This window comes from Staurois parvus, unplaced genomic scaffold (genome assembly GCF_062004578.1).
Source record: "Staurois parvus isolate SC_StPar_1 unplaced genomic scaffold, SC_StPar_1.0 ptg000482l, whole genome shotgun sequence".
In the NCBI taxonomy this organism is placed as follows: Eukaryota; Metazoa; Chordata; class Amphibia; order Anura; family Ranidae; genus Staurois; species Staurois parvus.
The window spans coordinates 277,275-290,496 of NW_028318278.1; the positions used below are offsets into that span (position 1 = coordinate 277,275).

The window sequence follows — 13,222 nt, forward strand, 5'->3', positions numbered from 1 at the left end:
CATAATATAAAGACCCTGTAGACAATTGTACTGTTCCAACCTTGTGGTATCAGGTTGAGAAAGACCCTCTTCTGTCCCAGAATGTCTTTATACACAGCCAGCTCCATAAAGACATGGTTTGACTAGTTTGGTGTGGAGGAACTTGAGTGTCCTGTATAGAGCCCTGACCTCAACCCTACGGACACCATTGGGATGAACTAGAATACCAATGGTTAGCCAGTTCTTTTCAACATCAGTTCCTGACCTCACCACTACTGAACACCTTTGGGATGCAAAGGAAAGCAGATGGTGATCCATGTCTTCTCATCCAACATCAGTTCTTGACTTCAACCCTAAAGAACACCTGTGGGATGAACACTGATGGTGAACTAGGTCTACTCATCCAATATCTTTGCCTGACTTCAACCCTACTGAACACCCTTGGGATGAATCGGAATGCCAATGGTGAGCCAGGTCTTGTCATCCAACATTGGTACCTGACCTCAATTATACTGAACACCTTTGGGATGAGTTGGAACACTGAAATTGAGCCAGGGCTTCTTATCCAACATCCAAACCTGATATCAATCTTACTGAACACCTCTGGGATGAATTGGAACACCGATGATGAGCCAGGTCTTCTCATCTAACATCTGTACCTGACGCAACTCTACTGAACACCTCTGGGATGAACTGGAGCAACGATGTTGAACCAGGTCTTCCCATCCAATATCCGTACCTGATGTCAACTCTACTGAACACCTCTGGGAAGAATTGGAACACTGATGTTGAGCCAGGTCTTCTCATCCAACATCCATACCTGATGTCAACCCTACTGAACACCTCTGGGATGAATTGGAACACTGATGTTGAGCCAGGTCTTCTTTTTCAACATCCGTACCTGACGTCAACCCTACTGAACACCTCTGGGATGAATTGGAACGCCGATGATGAGCCAGGTCTTCTCATCCAACATCCGTACCTGATGTCAACTCTACTGAACACCTCTGGGATGAACTGGAACACTGATGTTGAGCCAGGTCTTCTAATCCAACATCCGTACCTGACGTCAATCTTACTGAACACCTCTGGGATGAATTGTAACCCTGATGTTGAGCCAGGTCTTCTCACCCAACATCCATACCTGATGTCAACCCTACTGAACACCTCTGGGATGAACTGGAACAACGATGTTGAACCAGGTCTTCCCATCCAACATCCATACCTGACGTCAACCCTACTGAACACCTCTGGGATGAATTGGAACGCCGACGTTGAGCCAGGTCTTCTTATCCAACATCCATACCTGACGTCAACCCTACTGAACACCTCTGGGATGAGTTGGAACACTGATGTTGAGCCAGATCTTCTTATCCAACATCCATACCTGACGTCAACCCTACTGAACACCTCTGGGATGAATTGGAACGCCAACGTTGAGCCAGGTGTTCTCATCCAACATCAATAGGTGACCTCACAGATGGGGAAAGGTTTCCACAGACACACTCTAGCATAAGTTGCAGCACACAGACTGCAGTGCTGGGTCACGAAGTTGGCACCAGAGAGGAATATGGACCGCAGCCTCATTAGGGGCCACAGTCCCAGTTGGCTGTTGAAGGGGCCCTTGTACAGCCCTAAAACATCTCACGTTAGCAGTAACAAAGTACAGTTTGTGTTACAGCAATTCCTTGGTAAGTGGACGGAACTCCTTGTCTTGCACTTGCGGAGTTGCACCACACTGCACTTTGCATAAAAAAAAGGATTAGGTTTGATATTTCTTGTGTTAAAATGTGAAAACGAATTGTCTCCCATGATGCTTTGCACCCTAACACAACGTTTTGTTTATTATTAATAAAATATATGAGGAATGATAAAGACTTCTGAAGTGAAGAACTGACTTTCCCTGCTAAGAGATGTCCTTTATATCTATCAGGTGAAGCGAGCTGCTTCCTACCATTGAGACGGAGCAATTATGAACCTGCCATGGCGCGCGGTATTTGCTGTCTTTGCGCTGTGTTCCTCCCCCATCCCCCGTCTCCTCTGCATATGGCATGGCCTCGTTGATACCCGCGCCAACAGACAATGACAGGCACTTAGAGGAGGACTCTACAACCGGAGGAGCCAGGAGCCCGCTGGAACCGCCATGGTGTGCGAGGCGGGAGGGCTATTGTTGCTCTTTGCATTGGGCCTTATTAAGGCTGCAGTTAATGAACTAAATGATGCTGATAGACACAAATGGCAATCGCTCTTCAGGAGAACGAACTATTTATAACACAGATAAACACGAGATACAAAAGAGGAAACGTTTTCACTGCCAATTACCTCCTGACATTCACCGCAGTTATCCAACATTAAAAGATGGCCAACATCATCCAACTCACTTGGATGTGAGAACAGGTTACCATGGACCTGCCTCCTGAGGGGTGCATCATCACGCTGGCCTGGGACCTGCCTCCTGAGGGGCACGTCATCGCACTGGAATGTGACCTGCCTCCTGAGGGGCACGTCATCACGCAGGAATGTGACCTGCCTCCTGAGGGACATGTCATCACACTCGATTGTGATCTGCCTGGGACCCGCCTCCTGAACAGCACGTCCTCACGCTGGCCTGGGGGCACACATGAAGGGCACATCATCACGCTGGCCTGAGACCCTCCTCCTGAGGGGCACGTCATCACACTGGCCTGGGACTCACATTCTGAGGGGTACATCATCTTGCTGGTCTAGGACCCACCTCCTCAGAAGCACGCAATTACGCTGGCCTGGAACCCGCCTCCTGAACAGCACGTCCTCACGCTGGCCTGGGGGCACACATGAAGGGCACATCATCATGTTGGCCTGAGACTGGACTCCTGAAGGGCATGTCATCATACCAGCCTGGGACACACACCTCCTGAAGGTATCATCACGCTGTCCTGGGATCGGACTCCTGAGCGGCACGTCATCATGCCGGCCTGGGATCACAGCACTCCTGAACAGTTAAAGTATAACTTCTTTACATGCTGCATAGTAACAGTTTATAAGGTTGAAAGAAAAGACAGACAAAGTCCGTCCCGTTCCACCTGCAGGTCTTATTTTTATTCTCTGACAATTCCCACAGCCCTGTATATTCTGCATCCCGAGCAAGGCACTGAAACATGGTATTAAGGCTGACAACAATCTCAGTTGGTGTCACTTTTTGTGGGAAGGAGTTCCACAGTTTTGCTGCTCTAACAGTAAAGAAGCCTTTCCTCAATCTAAGGTTAAACTAGAAGTCCAGTCAAGTCCCATCTAAACTTAACCCCCAAATCTAAGCCCTATAGTAATGACTCTGCAGAGGAACGAGAGCGATCCTTACCTACCCCCTGGGCGCTCTGGTTCGGTCATGTGATCTCCAAAAGGGGCCTGGCTTCAGAGTCCCTCATTACATTAGAGTGCACATCAGAGTCCCTCATTACATCACAGTCCCCATCAGAGTCCCTCATTACATCATAGTCCCCATCAGAGTCCCTCCTTACATCACAGTCCCCATCAGAGTCCCTCATTACATCACAGTCCCCATCAGAGTCCCTCATTACAATGTTTACGGGCAGGTTGGGGGGAAGAGCTGAAGCAGGGACTACAGTCTGTACAGTGAGGATACATCAGCTGCGGGCCGGATGTGGCCCCCCCAGCAATGGTTTGGACCTCATCTCCCGATCCTCCTCCTGTATTCCCGCAGCCTCCAGTGACCCCCCCGCCGCAGCCTCCAGTGACACCCCCGCCGCAGTCTCCAGTGACACCCCCGCCGCGGCTCTGCCTGAGGACTGATTAAGACTTCTGCTCAGGTCAGTCCAAGAGAAACCAATTTCACACCCAAGTAGCTCCCCCCCCCCCCACGGGCTCAATAAATATTTAATTACCCGCAATTACAATGTCGCATTTACGAGGCAAAGTGGAACGCCTCCCCCTCCCCTCCCCCCATTCCAGCCTCAGCTCCTGTATGTAACCTACAAAACCTAGAAACTAATTGAGGAGATCCAAGTTATAAGTTATCGAGCTGCAACTGCTAATATATACAACATAGCAATACATGCACAGGGATGGTGGGAACCCCTCATAATGGGCACAGGGATGGTGGGAACCCCTCATAATGGGCACAGGGATGGTGGGAACCCCTCATAATGGGCACAGGGATGGTGGGAACCCCTCATAATGGGCACAGGGATGATGGGAACCCCTCATAATGGGCACAGCGGGTGTACAGACCGGGGAACTCAGCACAGGGACGGTGGGAACCCCTCATAATGGGCACAGGGATGGTGGGAACCCCTCATAATGGGCACAGCGGGTGTACAGACCCAGGAACTCAGCACGGGGATGGTGGGAACCCCTCATAATGGGCAGAGCAGGTGTACAGACTGGGGAACTCAGCACAGGGACGGTGGGAACCCCTCATAATGGGCACAGCGGGTGTACAGACCCAGGAACTCAGCACGGGGATGGTGGGAACCCCTCATAATGGGCAGAGCGGGCGTACAGACCCGGGAACTAAGAACAGGGATGGTGGGAACCCCGCATAATGGGCACAGGAATGGTGGGAACCCCTCATAATGGGCACAGCGGGTCATCTGCTCTGACAGTGATGATATATTTTTATTTTTCATGGGTTTTGTGTCGGTTCTCAGTTTCAGCCGGTTTCCTGATCTTTGATTCGGATGCTCACCATCCCGGCTGGTTGTTCGGTTTCCATGGATCGGTCTCTGCGGAGAGTTGATGGGAGGAAATGGAGCAAATCGTATGAGAGATTTCAGGTTATATAAACATCTCATTGGGCACGCCCACCGTGCCCACTGCACACCGAGCCCACTGCACCCACACCACACCCACCACGCCCACACACCACGCTCACCGCACACACCAAGCCCACTGTGCCCACTGCACACCGAGCCCACCGCGCACACACCACACCCACACCACGCCCACACACCACGCTCACCGCACACACCAAGCCCACTGTGCCCACTGCACACCGAGCCCACTGCACCCACACCACGCTCACCGCACACACCAAGCCCACTGTGCCCACTGCACACCGAGCCCACTGCACCCACACCACGCTCACCGCACACACCAAGCCCACTGTGCCCACTGCACACCGAGCCCACTGCACCCACACCACACCCACCACGCCCACACACCACGCTCACCGCACACACCAAGCCCACTGTGCCCACTGCACACCGAGCCCACCGCGCACACACCACACCCACACCACGCCCACACACCACGCTCACCGCACACACCAAGCCCACTGTGCCCACTGCACACCGAGCCCACTGCACCCACACCACGCTCACCGCACACACCAAGCCCACTGTGCCCACTGCACACCGAGCCCACCGCGCACACACCACGCCCACAGCACCCACATCATGCCCACCGCACACACACCACATGCACCGCACACACCGAGCCCATATCACGCCCACTGCACCCACGTCATGCCCACCGCACGCACACACGCCATGCCCACACCGAACCCACCGCGCCCACCACACACACCGAGCCCACACCACGCCCACTGCACCCACACCATGCCCACCGCACCCACACGCCACGCCCACCGCACACACCACACCCACTGCACACCGAGCCCACCGCGCCCAGATCTTCCCGTCTGTCTACATGCTGGGAATCCATCGGCTGCATCAGGCTTTGCTTTATAATATTCACCGAACGTGCAAACAAAAGACCTGAACACAAGAAAATGCGGAATGACTGGCTGCTGGCTGCCTCCAACATGAAAATATTGTAGCAATGTGGAGGAACCGCCCACAACATGCCAGAAAAGAGCTACCTGGTCTGCTTAAATGTGTGAAAACATTGAGGTCAGAGGGTCAGCATTGCGGCAAGGCACCTGGCATTTCCTCAGTCTCCCCTCCCCCAGTGATCAGACTGTACACTGTAACTTTGTAGAAGGAGGAGGAGGCATTTCCTCAGTCTCCCCTCCCCCAGTGATCAGACTGTACACTGTAACTTTGTAGAAGGAGGAGGAGGCATTTCCTCAGTCTCCCCTCCCCCAGTGATCAGACTGTACATTGTAACTTTGTAGAAGGGGGAGGAGGTATTTCCTTAGTCTCCTCCCCCGGTGATCTTTTGTGAACAGAGCCAAGGACTGCACTGTCACCAGGATTTACATGATTGGATCATCTTTAAAAATCAGTTTTGGGTGGGCAGATCACTGAGGTATAATCTCTACAATGTAAAGAGAAAAAAAGGCACCCAATGAACATCATATTGCCAAAAGTATTGGCCCCACCCTCCCAATCATGTGATTCAGGTGTTCCAATCCCCTCCATATCATGTGATTCAGATGTTCCAATCCCCTCCCAATCATGTGATTCAGGTGTTCCAATCCCCTCCATATCATGTGATTCAGGTGTCCCAATCCCCTCCACATCATGTGATTCAGGTGTTCCAATCCCCTCCATGGACACAGGTGTATACAATCAAGCCCCTAGGCATGCAGACTGCTTCTACAAACATTGGTGAAAGAATGGGTCGCTCTCAGGAGCTCAGTGACTCCAAGCGTGGTCCCGTGATAGGTGGCCACCTGGGCAATAAGTCCATCCGTGACATTTCCTGGCTACTAAATATTCCACGCTCAACTGTTAGTGGGATTATAACAAAGTGGAAGCCACTGGGAACAACAGCCACTCAGCCACCAAGTGGTAGGCCACGTCACATGACAGGGCGGAGTCAGCGCATGCTGAAGCGCACAGTGCGCAGAAGTCACCAACTGTCTGCAGAGTCAATAGCTAAAGACCTCCAAACTTGGTGTGGCCTTCAGATGAGCCCAACAACAGTGCGTAGAGAGCTTCATGGAATGGGTTTCCATGGCCGAGCAGCTGCATCCAAGCCTTCCATCACCGAGTGCAATGCAAAGTGTCGGATGCCGTGGTGTAAAGCACGCCGCCACTGGACTCTAGAGCAGGGGAGATGTGTTCTCTGGAGTGAGCAATCACGCTTCTCTGTCTGGCAATCCGATGGACGTGTCTGGGTTTGGTGGTGGCCAGGAGAACGGTACTTGCCTGACTGCATTGTGCCAAGTGTAAAGTTTGGTGGAGGAGGGATTATGGTGTGGGGTTGTTTTTCAGGGGTTGGGCTTGGCCCCCTAGTTCCAGTGAAGGGAACTCTTAAGGCGACATTTTGGACAATTTCATGCCCCCAACTTTGTGGGAGGAGTTTGGGGATGGCCCCTTCCTGTTCCAACATGACTGCCCCCCACTGCACAAAGCAAGGTCCATAAAGACATGGAGGAGCCAGTTTGGGGTGGAGGAACTTGACTGTCCTGCACAGAGTCCTGACCTCAACCCCATAGAACACCTTTGGGATGAATTAGAGCGGAGACTGCGAGCCAGGCCTCCTCCCCCGACATCAGTGCCTGACCTGACAAATGTGCTTCTGGAAGAATGGTCCAACCTTCCCATAGACACCCTCCTAAACCTTGTGGGGGGCCTTCCCAGAAGAGTTGAAGCTGTTATAGCTGCAAAGGGCGGGGCCAACTCAATATTGAACCCTACGGACTAAGACTGGGGGCCCATTATAGGTCATGTGCGTGGAAAGGGCGGGGCCAACTCAATATTGAACCCTACGGACTAAGACTGGGGGCCCATTATAGGTCATGTGCGTGGAAAGGGCGGGGCCAACTCAATATTGAACCCTGCGGACTAAGACTGGGGGGCCATTAAAGGTCATGTGTGTGGGAAGGCCAGCAGCCCAATACTTGGGGCAATATAGTGTATATATGGGGGGGGCGGGGACAATACTTGGGGCATAATAGTGTATATATGGGGGGGCGGGGACAATACTTGGGGCAATATAGTGTATATATGGGGGGGCGGGGACAATACTTGTGGCAATATAGTGTATATATGGGGGGGCGGGGCCAATACTTGGGGCAATATAGTGTATATATGGGGGGGGAGGGGACAATACTTGGGGCAATATAGTGTATATGGGGGGGAGGGGACAATACTTGGGGCAATATAGTGTATATGGGGGGGAGGGGACAAGACTTGGGGCAATATAGTGTATATTCGGGGGAGGGGACAATACTTGGGGCAATATAGTGTATATGGGGGGGCGGGGACAATACTTGGGGTAATATAGTGTATATGGGGCGAGGACAATACTTGGGGCAATATAGTGTATATGGGGGGGTGGGGACAATACTTGGGGCAATCTAGTGTATATGGGGGGGTGGGGACAATACTTGGGGAAATATAGTGTATATGGGGGGGGGGGGGCGGGGACAATACTTGGGGCAATATAGTGTATATATGGGGGGGCGGGGACAATACTTGGGGCAATATAGTGTATATATGGGGGGGCGGGGACAATACTTGGGGCAATACAGTGTATATACAGGGGGGGACAATACTTGGGGCAATATAATTTATATGGGGGGCGGGGACAATACTTGGGGCAATACAGTGTATATGAGGGGGGCGGGGACAATACTTGGGGCAATATAGTGTATATGGGGGGCGGGGACAATACTTGGGGCAATATAGTGTATATGGGGGGTGGGGACAATACTTGGGGCAATATAGTGTATATGGGGGGGCGGGGACAATACTTGGGGCAATACAGTGTATATGGGGGGGGGGCGGGGACAATACTTGGGGCAATATAGTGTATATGGGGGGAGGGGACAATACTTGGGGCAATATAGTGTATATATGGGGGCGGGGACAATACTTGGGGCAATATAGTGTATATGGGGGGGGGGCGGAGACAATACTTGGGGCAATATAATTTATATGGGGGGGAGGGGACAATACTTGGGGCAATATAATGTATATGGGGGGCGGGGACAATACTTGGGGCAATATAGTGTATATGGGGGGGCGGGGACAATACTTGGGGCAATATAGTGTATATGGGGGGGCGGGGACAATACTTGGGGCAATACAGTGTATATGGGGCGGGGACAATACTTGGGGCAATATAGTGTATATGGGGGGGGGCGGGGACAATACTTGGGGCAATATAATTTATATGGGGGGGAGGGGACAATACTTGGGGCAATATAGTGTATATACGGGGGGCGGGGACAATACTTGGGGCAATATAATTTATATGGGGGGGAGGGGACAATACTTGGGGCAATATAGTGTATATATGGGGGGGGCGGGGACAATACTTGGGGCAATACAGTGTATATGAGGGGGCGGGGACAATACTTGGGGCAATATAGTGTATATATGGGGGGTGGGGACAATACTTGTGGCAATATAGTGTATATGGGGGGGGAAATACTTGGGGCAATATAGTGTATATGGGGGGGGGGGGCGGGGACAATACTTGGGGCAATATAGTGTATATGGGGGGGGGAATACTTGGGGCAATATAGTGTATATGGGGGGGGGGCGGGGACAATACTTGGGGCAATATAGTGTATATGGGGGGGGGACAATACTTGGGGCAATGTAGTGTATATGGGGGGGCGGGGACAATACTTGGGGCAATATAATTTATATGGGGGGGGGCGGAGACAATACTTGGGGCAATATAATTTATATGGGGGGGGCGGGGACAATACTTGGGGCAATATAGTGTATAACAGATTTGAAGCACGTCATCCAGTTATCTCGCCCCCTGCTGGGCGCACGTTGCGCCGGCTGCTCTACGCTCCCGTACAGCTAGGAGTTGCCCCCACAAACCTTTCACGCCCCGTGAACAGCAGACACTCATTCCAGAATTCTCAGCGCCATTATCCCCCTCCCCCTCCATCTTCAGCGCCGGTTTATATTTCTGAGTGGCGCAGTAATTCAGCTACTTGTACATAATGCTCTCCCCTCCCCCCCATCACCCGCCATTCTGCTGCTCGCACCCCGAGAGGCTCCGGCATTATCCCGGCACTACGGCGTCATTACATCGCTCACTTAATGAGCCGCCACTCAGACCGCGACAAAGGCGCCCGCGTTCCTCCTCCAAGGGGGACCATCCAATGGGGCTGTTCAGGCTGGCGGAGGCAGCGGCGTGTTTGCTGTAATTAGATGCCACCGCCGCTCGCATTTACAGGGAAACGCACTTCAGTGCTGAGGGGGAACGCGGCTCCTCTGACTGCATACCAGCACTAATGGCGCAAAGACGCGATGGGCGGAACCCGCTGCTCACAAGACGAAGACGCAACTCAAACATTCCGTGATGAAAGGGAAACACTTCTTTGCTTTTTTATTATATCGATTATTTAATATGAACTTTTCAGTAACTTTACAAATCCCCATAAAATCCTGAAATATATTATTATACAATTGTATGAGAAAGTTCCTCAGTCTCCCCTCCCCCAGTGATCAGACTGTACATTGTAACTTTGTAGAAGGAGGAGGATGCATTTCCTCGGTCTCCCCTCCCCCAGTGATCAGACTGTACATTGTAACTTTGCAGAAGGAGGAAGCATTTCCTCAGTCTCCCCTCCCCCAGTGATCAGACTGTACATTGTAACTTTGCAGAAGGAGGAGGAGGCATTTCCTCAGTCTCCCCTCCCCCAGTGATCAGACTGTACATTGTAGCTTTGTAGAAGGAGGAGGAAGCATTTCCTCAGTCTCCCCTCCCCCAGTGATCAGACTGTACATTGTAACTTTGTAGAAGGAGGAGGAGTAATTTCCTCAGTCCCCTCCCCCAGTGATCAGACTGTACATTGTAACTTTGTAGAAGGAGGAGGAGGCATTTCCTCAGTCTCCTCCCCCAGTGATCAGACTGTACATTGTAACTTTGTAGAAGGAGGCATTTCCTCAGTTTCCCCTCCCCCCAGTGATCAGACTGTACATTGTAACTTTGTAGAAGGAGGAGGAGTCATTTCCTCAGTCCCCTCCCCCAGTGATCAGACTGTACATTGTAACTTTGTAGAAGGAGGAGGAGGCATTTCCTCAGTCTCCCCTCCCCCAGTGATCAGACTGTACATTGTAACTTTGTAGAAGGAGGAGGAGTCATTTCCTCAGTCCCCTCCCCCAGTGATCAGACTGTACATTGTAACTTTGTAGAAGGAGGAGGAGGCATTTCCTCAGTCTCCCCTCCCCCAGTGATCAGACTGTACATTGTAACTTTGTAGAAGGAGGAGGAGTCATTTCCTCAGTCTCCTCCCCCCAGTGATCAGACTGTATCAGAGAGGGCCTGTAGCTATGTTTGATTGGTTAGCCATAAACCATATAATGTCACAGAAAGGACGGCCCCCGAGCACCGAACCACGAATCAGACGAGACGGGGGTGTAAATTTTTTTTTTTTTTTTTAGACAGGAGCCAATTAACCTCCCAGTATGTCTTTGGAGTGTGGAAGGAAACCAGAGTACCTGGAGGAAACCCGGCACAGGGAGAACATGCAAACTCCATGCAGGTAGTGTCCTGACCGGAACTCCAACCGAGGCCAGCAAGGCAGATGTAATAACCTCTAAGCTACTCTGCTGACACTTTTCCCTCCTATATCGTTCCGGAATTGTGGGCGGGTCACCAAAATCGTGGCTTCCATCCAATCAGCCTTCACACACCCCTGATATCCAAGATGCCATGGCCAATCAGAAGAGGCCTGTAGCTACGCCTCAGTTTGGTTGGTTGGCCATAAACCATATAAAGTCACAGAAAGGACGGCCCCCGAGCACCGAACCACGAATCAGACGGGGGTGTAAATTTATTTATTTTCCTTTTTAAATCGAGGGGTTAATACAAATCTCTTCAATAATAACAACAACCAGAGAAGCTCTTGAAATCCTTCAGCGGAATCCAGCCGGCGTTTCCCGGAATGCCCGCGGCCGGTCTACATTACACGAGTTCTATTATTTAACAGCGTGATAATTAGTTGTGACAGTGTTCTGCGATTCTTATATAAGGAGAATTACATTTCAAATACGGAGCGGATAATGAGGATGTAGAACAGGAGCGGCACTAGCCAGGGCTTTCTGAAGGCGGCACTGAAGCCTCGCGTTAATTGTTTCTTCGGTGGAGGAACGTATAGACTGGCCAGGGACATATATAACTGACTGGGAACTTTTATACTGGCCGGGAACGTAAATACTGGCCAGGAACGTATATACTGACCGGGAACGTAAATACTGGCCGGGAACGTAAATACTGGCCGGGAACGTAAATACTGATACTGGCCGGGAACGTATATACTGGTGGGGAATGTAAATACCGGCCGGGAACGTAAGTACTGGTGGGGAATGTATAAACTGTCCGGGAATGTAAATACTGATACTGGCCGGGAACGTATATACTGGCCGGGAACATAAATACTGGCCGGGAATGTAAATACTGGCCGGGAATGTAAATACTGATACTGGCCGGGAACGTAAGTACTGGTGGGGAATGTAAATACTGACCGGGAACGTATATACTGGCCGGGAATGTATAAACTGTCCGGGAATGTAAATACTGATACTGGCCGGGAACGTATATACTGGCCGGGAATGTAAATACTGATACTGGCCGGGAACGTATATACTGGCCGGGAATGTAAATACTGATACTGGCCGGGAACGTATATACTGGCCGGGAACATAAATACTGGCCGGGAATGTAAATACTGATACTGGACCGGAACGTATATACTGGCCGGGAAGGTAAATACTGGCCGGGAACATAAATACTGGCCAGGAACATAAATACTGGCCGGGAATGTAAATACTGATACTGGCTGGGAACATAAATACTGGCCGGGAATGTAAATACTGATACTGGACCGGAACGTATATACTGGCCGGGAAGGTAAATACTGATACTGGCCGGGAACGTATATACTGGCCGGGAATGTAAATACTGGCCGGGAACATAAATACTGGCCGGGAACATAAATACTGGTCGGGAATGTAAATACTGATACTGGCCGGGAACATAAATACTGGCCGGGAACATAAATACTGGCCGGGAATGTAAATACTGATACTGGACCGGAACGTATATACTGGCCGGGAACATAAACACTGGCCGGGAATGTAAATACTGATACTGGACCGGAACGTATATACTGGCCGGGAAGGTAAATACTGGCCGGGAATGTAAATACTGATACTGGCTGGGAACGTATATACTGGCCGTAGCAGACGTAGTCAGATGGGATAGCCGAGGTCATACACAGAGGAGCGAGAGAGAGAGTATCCGTAAGCCAAGCCGAGGTCAGATCAGGGGTAACGCAGAGTAGACGGGTCCAGGAGCAAGCCGAGTCGGTAACAGGAAATCACAGGTAAGAATCACAGGATCCAGGAACAGGGCACGGGGAGCT

General features: G+C 51.2%; 1 protein-coding gene across 2 annotated transcripts in view; it reads right to left on the bottom strand.

Annotated features, from left to right (window-relative positions):
• Positions 1 to 13,222, bottom strand: part of SLC39A11 (solute carrier family 39 member 11) — a 306,777-nt gene that overhangs the window by 158,766 nt on the left and 134,789 nt on the right. The window contains exon 1 of one of the 2 annotated variants that reach the window (XM_089689525.1): positions 9,891 to 10,094. The exons of the other annotated variant lie outside the window; for it this stretch is intronic. Coding sequence (XP_089545651.1) covers positions 9,891 to 10,023 — 133 coding nt within the window. The 5' untranslated portion in view covers positions 10,024 to 10,094. Of the gene's footprint in view, positions 1 to 9,890; positions 10,095 to 13,222 lie in introns of those variants that run through there. 2 annotated transcript variants of the gene reach the window in all.